The sequence below is a fragment of the Pogona vitticeps genome, chromosome 3 (assembly GCF_051106095.1).
Source record: "Pogona vitticeps strain Pit_001003342236 chromosome 3, PviZW2.1, whole genome shotgun sequence".
NCBI classification, from domain to species: Eukaryota; Metazoa; Chordata; class Lepidosauria; order Squamata; family Agamidae; genus Pogona; species Pogona vitticeps.
Window position 1 is genome coordinate 165,213,239 of NC_135785.1, and position 15,387 is coordinate 165,228,625.

The following is a 15,387-nucleotide window of genomic DNA, read 5'->3' on the forward strand; positions in this document are numbered from 1 at the left end:
TGAGAGTCTGCTGGCTCTTGTCACTGGGCCAATAGCTGTGGAATGCCTGTCTTGGTTGCTGCTATTCTGTTGTTGAAAAAAAAACATGGGCAGGGGCTTGGGCAATGTAACATTTGTCCAGAAGAGGTACAGAGGATCTGAGGGCCCCTGCCTGTTCATCAGTGGTGGCTGGGTGATGCTGAAGGGCATTTAAAAAAATTAGTTTTAAAATATCAGCTGTGTAAATTCAGGCTTGGCAACATGTTCAGTTGGAGACCTTCCTCAACTCAGACAGAATGCTTTTTGAGTTCAAGGCAAAATGAAAATGGTGTGACCGTCCCAGATATAGATGCAGGTGGAAAAGAGGAATGAGTAATAGGAGCACCAGGTAGCTTTTAAGAAGTTTTTTTTTTTCAGAAGAATGTAAAATGTAGTTTTATAGTATATTCATTTAGTCTATGCTACATTAGAATGTGGGACATTTAGTAGCGTATGCAGAGGATTTAGAAACAGCAACTAAGGTGGCAGTGGTCTTGTGCTTACCAAATAGGAAGTGTTAAGGCATAAGGCCACTGCCTCCTTAGCAATTATTTCTGTTAGCCTCTGTGAAGAACTTTAACAAGTTCTTGAAATTTATGAAATTTATGATCATTCTCGTTAAATTATCTGGAGTGTTGTTGAGAGATAAAAATAACATCCCCACCCAAACACATATCCCACCTGAAAAGTGTGGTGTTTCTTGCAATAATTCACCAAATATTTATTTTGAATATGTATTTTCAAAAAGTGGTAAAATGAGCAGTCCAAGTAGTGTTGGGAAGAAAGGGAATGATGTCAGAATTAATCTCCTTCGCCCATGATTCCATCTGATTAACTAGTAATGGGCTGTGCTAGTTAAGGTTGCTGATATATACAGAGCAAATTTGATTACAATGTTTGTCATCAACAGCACGTACTGATAGATTACCTGTTTGCTGAGTCTACTATAACATATATGTGAGAAATTTAGAAGAGGTAGCTGTGTTAATCTGTGCTCACAGGGATGGAAAGTATTGGAGTTTTAGCAACCTTTAAGAGGTTTGACTGGGAAGAACCTTTCTCAGCTGGGATGACTGTCAATCAATCCAGCAGTAACCAATCGTTCCCTCTCTGCCTCTGATTTTTAAGAGACGCATGCCTCTTGCCTAAGAAAGTTTCCCCCTCTTTTTCCAGTCAGTGTTCAGTTAGAGTTATGCTATTAGTCATGTAATTTTGAGTCAGTTAAGCCCTTTTGTAATCAGTTTTTCTACAATACGCTGTTTTTTATGTGTTCAGAACTGTGAGTAAACGGAACCTTTATTTTTCCTCTTAAATATGTGTTAGAGTGAGATATTGAGACTATAAATGCCAGTTATGGGACAATAAAAGTGGTCTACTCTGGGGAGACTTGAAGCTAACTCTGCTCTCTAGTTCCCTATACTTCTGATATATAGTTAGAGGTTTTTTAGTCAGAATTTCACACTCTACCAAGAGGAGGATGCCCAGAGCCTGATAGTCATCATGGTGCAGTAAAGTATGTAATATAATATGGAGTATATAATAACAGCCTTTGGTTCTTACTTGACTTCTTCAGCAATTTTTTAAGAAATTGCATATCAGGATGAGAATTTTCTAATACTCAAGATAGCCGAAATACCTGTCCACAATGCTCCTGTTTTGTGGATAGCCTTACCTTCATCTGGATGGTGGCATAGCTGAACAATTCTAATATGGATAAGGAGTACATTTACCACTTTTAACATTAGTAGAGTATTTCAAGGTGAGCATTAAATCTACTGTACTACAGATGAACAAATTATGTGAGTCCATGACAACTAGTGGGTTCCCAGTACCTGCCCTTGTTTATAGTGGCTTCTGGAGAACTTACTTCCAAATCAGAGTACAGTGGTGCCCCGCATAGTGACGTTAATTCATTCCGGATTAATCGTCGCTATGCAAAAACATTGCTAAACGGAACGTAAAAAGCCATAGGAACGCATTAAACTTTGTTTAATGCGTTCCTATGGCTCCAAAATGCACTGTTCAGTGATGTTCCTCCATAGCGGTAAGCGAGGGCAGGGCGCGAAAACACTTGCGGCGGCCATTTTGGGCACCTGGCGGCCATTTTGGAACCGCCGATCACCTGTTTAAAAAAACATCACAATGCGATGTTTTGCCTATACAGAACATTGCAATGCAATCGCATCAGCGATCTAAAAAATTTGATCGCTATGCGAATTCATCGTTAAACGGTGCACTCGTTATGCGAGGCACCACTGTACTTCAACTAAATGGTATAAGGAGTTCTGTAAAACCTGTTGTGACCAGTAAAATAATGGAAGTAGATATTAGGATGGGGCTTAGTGTAAAATAGCACTAGAATCTGTTAATGAGATATTGATTGTAAGTCATTGGTCAGGAGAGAAAATCTTGAATAAAGATAAATTTTAATAAGTGATTTCAAAGAATAAATCAAGAGAGTTTCAGTCACAGCTAGTTGACAACAGCTAATTTCAGGACATGGCTTTTAAAACTAACAAGGAGATAGTTCTTCATTGTCTATACATTCCTTTCTACCAGGAAGTTTATCTTTTTTTTTATTCTAAAAATGTCTATTTTTTAATTAGACAGGAATGTAACTTTTTCGTTTATGTCCAGAGTAATTTTACATTATTTCAGTATATGGACTTATTTTTCAAGGAGTATTCATATGGAAAATTGTTGTATTAAATACTTGTTAAAAGCTAGCCTTATTTTTAATTCTTTTCTTTTAATCAGGGTATTATAGAAAAATCCAAGGTCAAAGGAATTCCTATAGTAATTGATGCTGTAAGTATTTTTTTTTTTTACAAAATATTAATAGTACAGATTTCTATGAATTTTTTAACAATTCAACATATGAATCATAAAAATTCATTAAAAGCTGAGTATTTTTATTAGGGGTTTTTAAAGATACTGTTATTGTTAGTACATATGTCTTTCTTACTGCCCTATACAGGATGGTTTATGGCTTATTGCCCAACAGCCGTCTGTTATTCAGGGTTATCCTCGAGCTATTCTTACCCCAAATGCTATGGAATTTAGCAGACTTTATGAAGCTGTGGTAAGTTTTTTGGTGGGGGATTGTTTTTGGCAACATTTATCGGCAAAAATACTGTTGCTTAGTGCAGTAAAATGCGGGAAAGAGCCCATTGAATCAATGGGAATTTGGTGAGTCAACAGCTCTGTGTGTTCCATTGATTTAAATGGAATTAGAGGCCTACTCTAATTGCATCTTCCTTTAGCATAGTAACTTATGAAGGAGTTAATGCAAATCTGCATTGATTCAGTAGTAACATTCAAAACCAATTAGATGTACAGTACAAGCTCATGTATATTTACTTAAAAATAAGTTCCACCATAGGGCATATCCACCCCCCACCCCCCACTAAGTATGTGTACGGCTGCTGTTTTAGCCTTGTCCATATTCCAGTAAAACGTACATAAGATATTACCTTCCTTAACTTTCTGATGAAAGGTGTGCATAGAACAAGGATAAAAGATACATCTTGTTACTACTGAATTACAAATCTAATTCTGTATTATTTTCTCTTTCTCTGTCTTAGCTTAGAGACCCAGTAGATAGCAGCGATCATCATGGATGTCTGCTAAGGCTCAGCCAAGCCTTGGGAAATTTGACAATTGTTCAGAAAGGAGAACGTGATCTTATTTCAGATGGAGAAAAAGGTAGTGAAAGGAAGAGACACAGCAAATGGTTTTATACATATAAGTTTAGTTTTGTTACAGATGGATGTTGAGAAGACAACAAAACTAATGTACATAAAAGAAATCTGTATATAGAAGGAATTTTAAAAAAATAAATGATAGGTCTTCTATTTTGATCAAAAATCAATGGCTAATGATTGTAAAAGTATTGGTATTAAAACATACATATTATAACCTCAATGGTCACAACACATATTGTGATAAATGCAAATATACACAAAAGCTGTTAAAACTATTTTAACAAAATTAATAAAATTATGTAGTGATAAAACATTTCACCTTCATGGAAGAGATTGGTATAACGTTTTGTCCAAAGCGATTGTATTTACAGAATGATGCAGACATTAGAGTGTAACTACAAAGAAACATTCCAGAAGTACATGACAGCAAACACGCAGGGTGCTTTCACAAGAATTTGTTGTAATTGTAATTTCCAGCCCTGGTGGCATAACAAGTTACAAGCACTGTTTAAAAAAAGTGAATGTTCTTCTTCATGGTCTCTGTGAATGCACACAAATGGGTTAATCTGTGCCTGCACAGGACTCATCAGAACTTTCTAAGAGCTTAAAAACACGTGATTAGTGGGGCGTTCCCCCGTGGAGCACATGTTCCACCCATCAAAAGGTCCCTCAGTTCCTTTTAGTCACCGCTGAGGTTAGACTCCTTCATGATGACTAGAGGAACTTTTTTCATATTGCCATCCTCAGATTTCTGTTCTGCCTTCTAGGCGTCTCCAATATTTGGTTCTCCCTTGGATGTTTTCCTGTGAGTTCTTTTGCCTTTTTTCCCATCCCCCACCCCCGCTTTTGTTTCCACTCCCCATTCCTGCCCTTTTTATGGCCCCTCCAGGACCATTTAAATCGTGCGTTTCGTGTGCCAACAAGATCCCTCTATCTGACAGCCACAATTGTCTTTTTTGTTTGGGGGAACAGCACCAAACTCACTCCTGTATGGAGTGTAAGAGGCTGACCAAGCCTGCCCTTAAACTCTGCTTGCAGTGTATTTGGTCTTTCCTGTGAGAAAAGTCCCTCAAACCTTCCAGTCCTACAATTATGGAACCTACCTCGATTCCTGTTTGAGTTGGCAGACCTGGTGTCGGCCCCGACCACGCCGTCACCAAAACAGAAATTGACTTCCAAGTTGTCCTCAAAGCCAAAAATGGCGTCTAGCTCAAAGCCATCCTTGACACGGGCTCAAGAATCCTCTCCTAAACGAAAGAAGAATCAGGCTAAGTAAAAGAAGGCTAAACATCCTTCTAAGCCTAATCAACTACTGGAGCCTCCTTCTCATCAACCAACTCTTCCATCTCTGATTCTAGAAGAGTCTTCCAGAGAGGTACCTGACTCTTTGTCAGAGGCGGACAATCCTCTCCCACCGCCGCCGGGCCAGGCTCCAACCTTTCTACTGAACCTCTCGCCCAGTCATGGCCCTTCGATGGCTGATGTTGTTTCCAGCCCAGCCTCAACCCACACGAGCCTTGCATCCACAGGACGGGCAACAGTCATTCAACTCTCCAATTCTGACTCCTCCTTGCGACAATCACCTCACAAGCATCTGGCGAAACGGCACGATCTCTCACCTTCATATCGCGAGCCTCCATATTGGGAGATCTATTATCTACATAAGCCCTCTCGACACCAATGCCCTCCAGACTATTGGGAGACTTATAGTGGAGAGTATGATTGACGTAGACACCGAGGTAACAATATTGACCCATACTGTAAGGTTTACTGTTATGAAGAACCAAAGAGGGTACGCTACACTTATGCCTATCCTTCCGAGTCTTTGCCATCACCTCCCCGGCATTGACATTGTAGTCATTCTTCAAGGCCTTAGACCGCCCCTGTGGTATCAATTCCATCTAAGTCAGTTCTTAAATGTCGCCTACCGCAACCAACTGTGCCTCACCTTGACCAACAATTACCAAAACGCGCCTGTACATCTACCGTACTGGCTCCTACTTCCATCTCCCAACCAAGTATGACACTTTCTCAAGTGAGGTCTTCTTCTCTGCAGGTTACTACTACCTATAGAGGACTAACACCAGCTCCGACAGACACTGACTCTGGTTTGTCTACCCGCCATTCCTCCATCCCTGCTACAATTTTAGCCTCCATGTTGAAGTCTCGGCGTCGCTCACCTTTTTTGCCTGGTTCATACACCAGGGGATTCTCAGATACCGCAGTCTCTGACATCCTTGATCTACCTTCTGAGGCTTCCCAAGAATCACCCTCGAATCTGCCCACTCCAGATTTCAATGTGACTGACAATCACCCGTCCTCACCATCTGAAGACTTCACCTCATAGTCACAATTGGTTCTACGTATGGCAAAGTCCCTTGAGGTTGAGGAGCCACCTCCACCAAAGCAAGACCTTGTATTTGATGATATTAACCAGGACAAATCTCCACTGCTCAGCCTAGCCTTCATCCCGGCCATGCTAGATGTCATAAAGATTCTTGGGAGAAACCATCCTCTTCCCTCCAGATTTCTAGACGGGTGGAGAATCTTTAGAAAACTAATGGGACTGATACTGCATTTCTCACAAAGCATCTGCCACCTAACTTGATCATCGAGTCCAATCACTCACGGGCTCAAAGCTGCTCATTGGTACCCCCACTAATAGAGAGGGCAGGAAGTTAGACATCCTTGGCTGCTGTCTTTACTCTCTAGCATACTTTGTTATGTGGGGCACCAATTACCAAGCAGCCATGGGGGCCTACCATAGGCAGCTCTGGAACAATGTGCTTCTACAGGCCTCCCCGGAAGACTCCAGGGCAGGAGCACTCAACATACATATTGAGGCTTCCACCCTTGCAAAACAGCAGCACATAGCAGCACGCCACATTGCTGATGCAGCCTCTAAGTCTATGGCAACAGCTGTTTGCACTTCACCAGCATGCCTGGCTTCATTTGGTTGGCATTACTGATGATGCCAGATCCTGTATGGAGGACCTCCCCTTTGACGGGTGGGACCTCTTCAACGACAAAATGGATGAGATTATGGACAACCTTCATAAAATCTGAAAAACAGCTAAGTCTTACTCCACACAGCAACCATACAGATATCAGCGCACTCAATGGTGCCGCCCTTCCACCTTTCAACAGCCATATAAACAACAATCATATCGCCAATACAAACCTCCTCCTACTGATAGGTCATATCCTGTGCCGTCTCCCTCTGCACATCCGGCTTTCCGGTCTCAGGCCCTGGGTCAGCGTCAAGAACCATTCCGTCACCCGGTGAAGAAAGGGAAATATCTTTGACTTCCACCAGCCCAAGATCCGCAATGATACACCCTTTCATCCCCTTCTGGCCCCTTTCTTTCACAAATGGTCCCTCATCACCAACAGCTACTGAGTACTGTCCATCATCCGCTACGGATACCTTCTGGAATTCATAGAACCTCCACCTACAGGCCATCTACGTCATACCCCATACTCACGTGCTCTCCAAGAAGAAGTATCACTCCTTCAGAAACAAGCCATTCAAAGAGTTCCTGTACACAATCTCCACACCGGTTTCTTTTCCCAGTATTTCACTGTTTCCAAATGAGATGGAGGTCTCTGTCCTATTCTGGATCTAAGACGTCTCAACACCTATATTCAACCCAGGTGTTTTCAGATGGGCATTTTCGATACCGTCATTCTGCTCCTCTTCTCCAGCAACTGGTTTGTTTTCATAGATCTTCAGGATGCCTATTTCCACATTTCAATTTATCCACACTATCACAGATACCTCCGCTTCATTTTCATGAACTCCACTTACCAATTCTGCTCCCTTCCCTTCGGACTTTCCACCGCTCTGAGGACTTTCACAAAATACCTCGCCCCAGTAGCTGCACACCTTAGTTTCCATGATATAACAGTTTTCCCTTACATAGATGACTGGTTAATTGTTGCGGGCTCTTACCACAAGGTCAAAGAGATACTTAGTTCACTCTTCAGACTTTGGCGGACCTCACACTCAAGGTCAATTTCAACAAATCCTGTCTCGAACCCTCCCAAATTATGGAGTACATCACAGCTCATCTTGCCTCAACTACAACCAGAGCTTTCCTGCCCCCGAGAGGATAATCAAAGACACACCACACGTCCTTTTCAATCTTTTGCTTCGGTCTTGGCTCATCAGACACAGTGCCTCCTTGGCCAAATGGCTTCAACCACATCAGTTGTTCAACATGCCAGGCTCAAAATGAGGTCCCTTCAAGCATGGTTTCTGACTCTATTCAACCCGTCTATAGACCACCCTTCAAAACTCCTTTTGGTGACTCTCGAACTGGCAAATCAACTCACCTGTGGACTTTCACTCCACATCTCACTATTGGTCGCTCCTTCTGCCCATTTCAACTCACCATCCAGGTCACGACAGACGCCAGCCCCACAGGATGGAGCGCATACTGTGATAGTCACAGGATCCATGTCCTGTGGTCAAGGAAAGAACAAATGTTGCATATCACGGAACACAAAACAGAATGCGACAATTACTATTCCCGAGTACGAAAGGGCACAAATTCTCTACGAGATGCATTCATGGTAGGCTGGGGAACGGGCCTCCTCTGCCTCTTCCCTCCCATTCCTTTCATTCAATGAACAGTGATCTGACTGTGTCAGTTCCAATCGAACACCATTCTGATAACCCTGTGGTGTCCTTACCAACCCTGGTTCACTCCACTGAGACCCATGTCATCTGACTTCCTTCGACTTCCTCTCCACCCGCACCTGCTGACACAGGACAATGGCAGAGCCATGAAAGATGGTTGAGGGGCCTAACGCTGAGGGAGGCCCAGAAAGAAAACAAGAAACCAGGCCTTCTCAGCAGTGACCCCTCGGCTTTGGAACAATCTCCCGTCAGAGATTTGCCTGGCTCCCTTGCTGGGTGTTTTTAAGAGCCAACTTAAGACCTGGCTCTTTAGGCAGGCCTTCCCTCCTGTGACTACTTGATCTTTATTTCTCTATTTTTTATTTTCCTGTCTTTACCGTTTTACTTTTTCATTTGAGCTTCTTATTCCCATCTTGAATGATATCATTGTTGCTTAAATTGTTGTTTTAATTGCTTTTATGCTATTTTATTGTAAGCCGCCCAGAGTAGACATGAATGGGCGAGGTATAAATTGAATGAATGAATGAATGAATGAATGAAATTGAAATAAATAAATAAATAAATAAATAAATAAATAAATAAATAAATAATTTGGTTCAACTTGTATGTAAGCAGGAAACACTGGGCACAACCTAGAAAAATCAGATTTCCTCCACCCCTACTATCAGGAAGCAAAAGTGTAAGACTTCCCTTATCAGAAGAAAGATGGACTACAAATAAGACAAATAATAAATAAATGAACAATCCTATGCATGCTGCTGGGGAATGCATGGATATACACATTCCTTCTTAGCAAGGTGCCAGTGGAGAGTCAGAAAGACCCACACAGGGCTCATCCTTATATATTTGTCTGTTGTTATGTGTGTTAATCAGAATATATAGATTTTTCTGCTATTTTGTATTATGTAATTCTGGTATTACATTCTGTTTCTTTTCAGCTATTTAAAGAAGTTCTGCTATTCAGTGCTTTCTTTTTCTTTATGGTTTCCTACAGTATTTTTAGTTTTGAAGTGCAACATTTTTCAGGCTGCCTAGAAGCTGAAGTAGCAAAAAGATGAAGGCATAGTTGTTTTGAGGATAAAAGTGGGACGCACTTAGAATGCTATTACAGCACAATAATCTACTGATGATAATTTATCTTCTAGATAAAATTTTGTGTCCGGAGTGTGCAGAACTCTTCCATACATAGCCTTTCATCCAAATCCTTTCTTTTTAAACTAAGTTTACTCAGCTGATCAGGTGGTGGTGGGAGTCTCCCATTGGATGATTCTTGAATATTAATTGAAGGAATTCGTGTTCAGTTTCTGTCCATTTGGGCAACAGATACAGCATTGTTTGTTCAAAAATAAATGTAAAATTATAGAACATGGTTTAGCTGTAATAACTATTTTGAATATTTGTATTTACATTGTAACCTTGTGTCTACTGCAGTTACAGTCTACTTGCAAATCCATCTCATAGGAAATGATAAACAGAAGCTAAATCTTCAGTGGTTTCATTTATTTATTTATTTTTGTTGTCTCCTAGTGTTTGTCTGTAGCCATGAAGGAAGCAGCAGAAGGTGTGGCGGACAAGGGGATCTCCTCTCCGGTTCTCTTGGAGTCCTAGCACACTGGGCCTTCCTTGCTGGACCAGAAAAAACAAACGGGTAAGGTGTTCCAGGTCCTCTGGTCAATTTGAACAGCTAAGTTCTCCAGCAGAACTTCTTTATAGTGCCACAGGGATTACAAACAGAGGGTGTAATAAAAAATAGAGGTAAATATAACCTAAGTAGCACACTTTTTGCTTTGTCTTCTTCTCAAGTTAGAAAAAAATAAACCTGAATTGATTATTTGTTTCTAAAGGAAATGAGAAAAAGAGATCTACATTGAGAGTGCCTAGGTAGTCAGGAAGAATTCAGAAGCTCCTTGAAGATGGTGTACATCCTGGTTTTAATTGAAATTCTTCTTTCCATTTCAGTCAAAACCCCTTTCTTGTGGCTGCATTTGGAGCATGCTCACTTACAAGGCAGTGCAACAATCAAGCTTTTCAGAAGTTTGGACGGTCTATGACAGCCTCTGACATGGTTTTAGAAATTGGTGCAGCCTTTAATAAACTCTTTGAAACCTAAGACCAAAGCAGCAGAGGAGGAAAAACATAACTGACAGCAACAGGAATCACAGTAGGATGTCCATTCATGATACACTCATTTTCAAGTGCTGTTAGCAGTATTGGTATAGTAAGTAGTTTTTATTTTTTAAAGAAAATAGGGGGAAAATAGGTATTTTTTAAAGAGTTTGGAATACATTTTTGGCTGAATACTGTAGTTGCAGATGTTATAATATAATAAAACTAAACTGAAAGTGTTTCTTCTGTTCTATCTCACATGTTATTGAGCAATAATGAATTTATGTGTTTGCAGCAAAACATGCACTTGATATAGGACAAAAAAAGAGCCAACATTAAGCACTTTCAAATCTGTTTGTCATTTGTACAGAATTATTAGAATTTACTCCCTAGTAACTGAACAGAACTGTAGCCCTAAGCTCAATTGGTTTCAGTAGAAGGACAGTTAGTTATATGCATCTTTCTGCTACTGAAATAAATTGGATTTGAAAGAACTTAACTTTGGTTGGATTGTGTCACAGGATTCTTCTACTAGTTCAGCTTAATTCTTTGCACCAAGTTCATTTCACTTTTTTTTCCTTACAGGGTTTCAGTTTTTCACAATTATTGTGCAGCTTTTGAAACATGCCATCTTTGAGCAGCAACTGCATGCAAATTGCCTTTTGAGTCCTGGGTACAGAGGCTTTTTTTCTATTTGTTTGTTCCTTTTGGATGGAGAGGGAGGGAAGGGCATTGCTAGTCTTAAAAAGAAAACTATCACCTTACTAAAAACTGTAGAATGTGGCATGTGAAAGTAGAATTTATTTAGCTGAATGTATTAAAGCTTCACCTGCTGTTCAGAGCTAATTTAGGAGACGAAACCAAATGGAAAAGGAAAGCTAGGCATACTTTCGCTGAGAATGTTCAAAGAGCTAGTGAAAAAAAGGTGGGGACAGAATTTAGGAAATTATTCACTGTAAAGCACTCTTGCTGTTAAGACCTGCCTAATCTTTGCATCAGAATAGTCAATAATAAGTTCCCTTCATGCTTTTATACCAGCATAAAAAGTCACCTTCAACTGTTGGTTATTGCAACAATTTAGTTTGTGGATAGAATTTTTGAAATCGCCTGCATGTACTAACTGCAGAACAAAAAGTAAATGGATGCCCTTAAATTGTACAACATTAAAGAAAAACAGGAAGCCTTGATAAGCTATCAGAGCTCAGCAAATAATTCCTAACCTAATAGCAGTGGTCTGACAAAGCAGCACAAGCATTTATGAGGCACATCCGTTGTTCTAAATGTGTCTTGCTGATTTTTCTAACTGACTAGATAAAAACTTGATTTTGTAGCTTCTATTCACCAAGTATGGTGTTTTTACTTTAGAAATTCCACCTCATTTATATTGATTTTTTTAAGACTACAGAGGAAGATGATGGCAAAAATCCAATTTATCTTTACTTGAATGACTTGCAGTCTGTTGCTATACATATTTACTCAGAAATAGGTTCCAATAAATTTAGTGGGACTTATTGGAAAGTATGTATATGGACAACTGCAGCCTTGACCTACAATCTCTAGTCTATAGAAGCATTCCTGCTTCTGTAGGGACAGACTGTGTTGTTAGTTTCCTATAATACGCAGTAGATAGGCTACCATTAACATTCAACTGGAAAACAGGTGATTTCTCTATAAATTCAGCGTGTTTATTGGTAACATGTGGATGCACTGTGACTACTACCTCAGAGCATTGTTTTTCTTGCATGTTCTTTTAATACAGTGTATTCTATTCCTTTTTTTCTATCAAAGTTCAGAGCAACAATTCCAAGTAAAAAGAAGTTTCAGTCCTAAATATTGAGAGTATAGGTGAGGAATAACTGCTGTGTAGAGAACAAGCACGGAAACTTTTTTTTAAAAGTGTGTGTGTGTGTTTTATTTCCTCACTTAGCTTTTGATAATACAACTTGTGTTTGGCATAATGTGCCAAAAGCATGATATGCTTTTTTAGAGCCATAGCTCTAAGAGGTTGCGTATATTAAAGCAAAATCTATTTCCAAGCCATGGTCTGCTCATGATGGAGTGGGATCTCATGCGGTAACCTAATTTGAGGAGGAAAGCCTCAGTAAAGCTTCAGAGCCATTCCTTTCCACCTGCGCAGGCACACAGTGGTATTGTAGAATGTGAGAGAGGAATGGAAACCAGTTGCCCTTCCAGGTGTCCCATTTCCCTGGTGCAAGCATCTTTGCTCGCAGGTTCAAGGAAGGTTTGAATGAGTATATAGTAACTGGGCGTCCTCTTTGTCTAGTTTCCTACCATATTACCTGAGCCTGTCCTGTAGGTGATGGAAGTGGGGGCAGTATGTGTATGTCAAGACAATGTTCTGAACCCACTTGAGGCTTTCTGCTTATTAGTACTGCATCAGTTGACAGAGCTTCCTGTGTTTACATGATAGCACTGTCTTTGTAAATCCTCTGGTTAAAATCGAACAACTTTATGCTGTAGCGCTCATCAGTAAATTACATTATGCAAAGGGTACCATTAGAAATGAGCTGTCACTACTTTAAATATAAGTATCAAAATTCTATTTCTAAGGAAATAAATACACATTAACTTTTCAAACAGATTAAAATAGTACAGAGTTGAATCTGCCTGTTTTTAATTGTATTAAAGAAGTTGCAAATGGTGTATAAAGATTTTACAGCTGAAACAATCTATAGATGTAGCAGATTTTTCCCCTCCATAAGGAAATAAAATTTGACCAACTGAAACAATTGCAATGTGTATTTGTTCACAATGACCTTGTTAGGCCGTGACTAATGACTGTGTACCATTGAAATTAATCAACTTGTACTTGTCCCTTAAATTGTTATATATGGCATACTGTATTTTGTGCAATTATTTGAGTCTTTCCACTCCTAAATGGTATTTTAAGGAATTCTTCCAGTAATCTGAAAAATACTACCCCTGTTCTTGAGCCTATCTGGCAGCTGATATACTTCTATAATGCTAAAGCTTCAAAAGCAGAATGTTGCCAGTAATGGAATCAAGCACTTTGCTCACTGTATACAATTATCAGCCACACCATTAAAAGCCGCTGACAAGTGAAGTGAATAGCAGTGATTACATCATTTAAATGGCATCTTTCAAAGGGGTAAGATATATTAGGCAGCAAGTGAAGAGTCCTTGAATTTCATGTGTTGGAAGCAGGAAATACGGGCAAGTGAAACGATCTGAATGACTCTGTCAAGGGTCCAGTGGTGATGATGGCTAGATGACTGGGTCAGAGCATCTCCAAAATGGCAAGTCTTATGGGGTGTTCCCGGTATACAGTGGTTAGCACCTGTCAAAAGTGGTGCAAGGAAGGACAACCAGTGAACTGCATCAGCGTTGCAGGCACCCAAAGCTTGTTGATGCATGTGGGGAGCAAAGTCTGGTCTGATTACACAGAAGAGGTACCATAGCTCAAACTGCGGAAAAACTTAACACTGGCCATGATAGAAAGGTGTCAGAACACACATTGCATAGCAGTTTGCTGGGGCTGCGTGGCTGTAGAATGGTCTAAGTCAGTGGTCAGGGAACAGGAGTAAATTGTCCCAAATGGGATAAAAATGAAAATCCTGGGGGTAATGAGGATGGTTGCGGCAGGCATTTTACCCCTAGGCATTTCATTTCCGACAATGCTGTGCGTAGGCGGGCATTCCATTGTGGGGAGAGCAAGCCCCAGTGAGGAACTGCACAGGGCACCCGCCTTCCCTCCTTGCCTCCAAAGTGGGGGGGGGAGGGGGGCGCACCAGGCCAGCTGGATTCTTTGCCTGGTGGATCCCTGGCTGGGGCTCTCCTTCCTGCCTGCGCCCACCCACCCAGTGCGCTGGCGAGGAGGCCTCTTTCCCACCCCGCCTCACCTGAGCTCATGGCCAGTGGACCTGCCAGCCCTGCAGCGCCCGCCTCCCCTCGCCAAGGATGCGCTTTCCCAGCGGTGTTGTGGCTCCAGACTGGCTGCCCGGGCGGTGGCCACAGGTCCCAGGCGAGTGCAGAGGCAGGGTGGGGGGCGGCCGCGGACAGCAAGAGCCAGGGGGGTTAATGTCAACGTATATAAATTTTGGGGGGAGGTAAAAGGTAAAAAAGTTCCCTGACCCCTGGTCTAAGTGCTCACGGTGAGCCCTGTCCACCACCAAAAGTGCCTAAAGTGAGGATGTGCATGTCAAAACTGGACCATGGAGCAATGGAAGAAAATTGCCTGGACTATGAATCACAATTTCTTTTAGATCAGGGCAGGTACGTGTACATTATTTACCTGAGGATGAGATGGCAGCAAAATGTACTATGGGAAGAAGGGGATGTTATGCTCTAGGCAATGTTCTGCTGGGAAACCTTGGGTCTTATGTGGATGTTACTTTGACATGTACCACCTACCTAAGGATTACTGCAGACCACTTTCATGGTAATGATGTTCCCTGATAGCAGCAGTGGCCTGCAGAAATTGTTCAGGACTTGTTTGAGGACCGTGACAAAGAGTTCAAGGTATTGCTTTGGCCTCCCAATTCCCCAGATCTCAATCAGATTGAGCATCTATGGGATCTGCTAGAATACTAAATCCAGTCCATGGAGGCCCCACCTCACAACTTGCAGGACTTAGCACTGAGGAGTGTGAAAACTGTTGAAAGTAGCTAACCAAGTAGCTAGGCTCCCTCCTTTGTTCAGATTATATACTATAAATTCACAAAGTGTGAAAATGCAAGAGCTTGGCAGCTGAGCATTGCTTCCAGAAGTGCAGAAGCCGAATTCAAAACAGCCATAATGGCAAGTTGTTTCTGTTACTTGTGCTTTCAGTTTATTGATGCTGGATGTTTGACATTTAATATAACCAGTGTTCTTCCAACAACAACAACAAAAGTGTGTGTGGGGTGGAGAAATGCAGCTGTTGGCATGTAGCTTAGA

At 41.2% G+C, this 15,387-nt stretch overlaps 1 protein-coding gene across 5 annotated transcripts in view; it reads left to right on the forward strand.

Annotated features, from left to right (window-relative positions):
• NAXD (NAD(P)HX dehydratase) overlaps positions 1–13,220 on the forward strand; it is a 28,593-nt gene extending 15,373 nt beyond the window's left edge. For all 5 annotated transcript variants that reach the window (XM_072994622.2, XM_072994623.2, XM_072994621.2 and 2 more), the window contains 5 exons: positions 2,776–2,826; positions 2,996–3,100; positions 3,603–3,723; positions 9,892–10,012; positions 10,324–13,220. In XM_072994622.2, coding sequence (XP_072850723.2) covers positions 2,776–2,826; positions 2,996–3,100; positions 3,603–3,723; positions 9,892–10,012; positions 10,324–10,474 — 549 coding nt within the window. In that variant the 3' untranslated portion in view covers positions 10,475–13,220. The remainder of the gene's footprint in view (positions 1–2,775; positions 2,827–2,995; positions 3,101–3,602; positions 3,724–9,891; positions 10,013–10,323) is intronic.
• Positions 13,221–15,387: the final 2,167 nt, after the last annotated feature.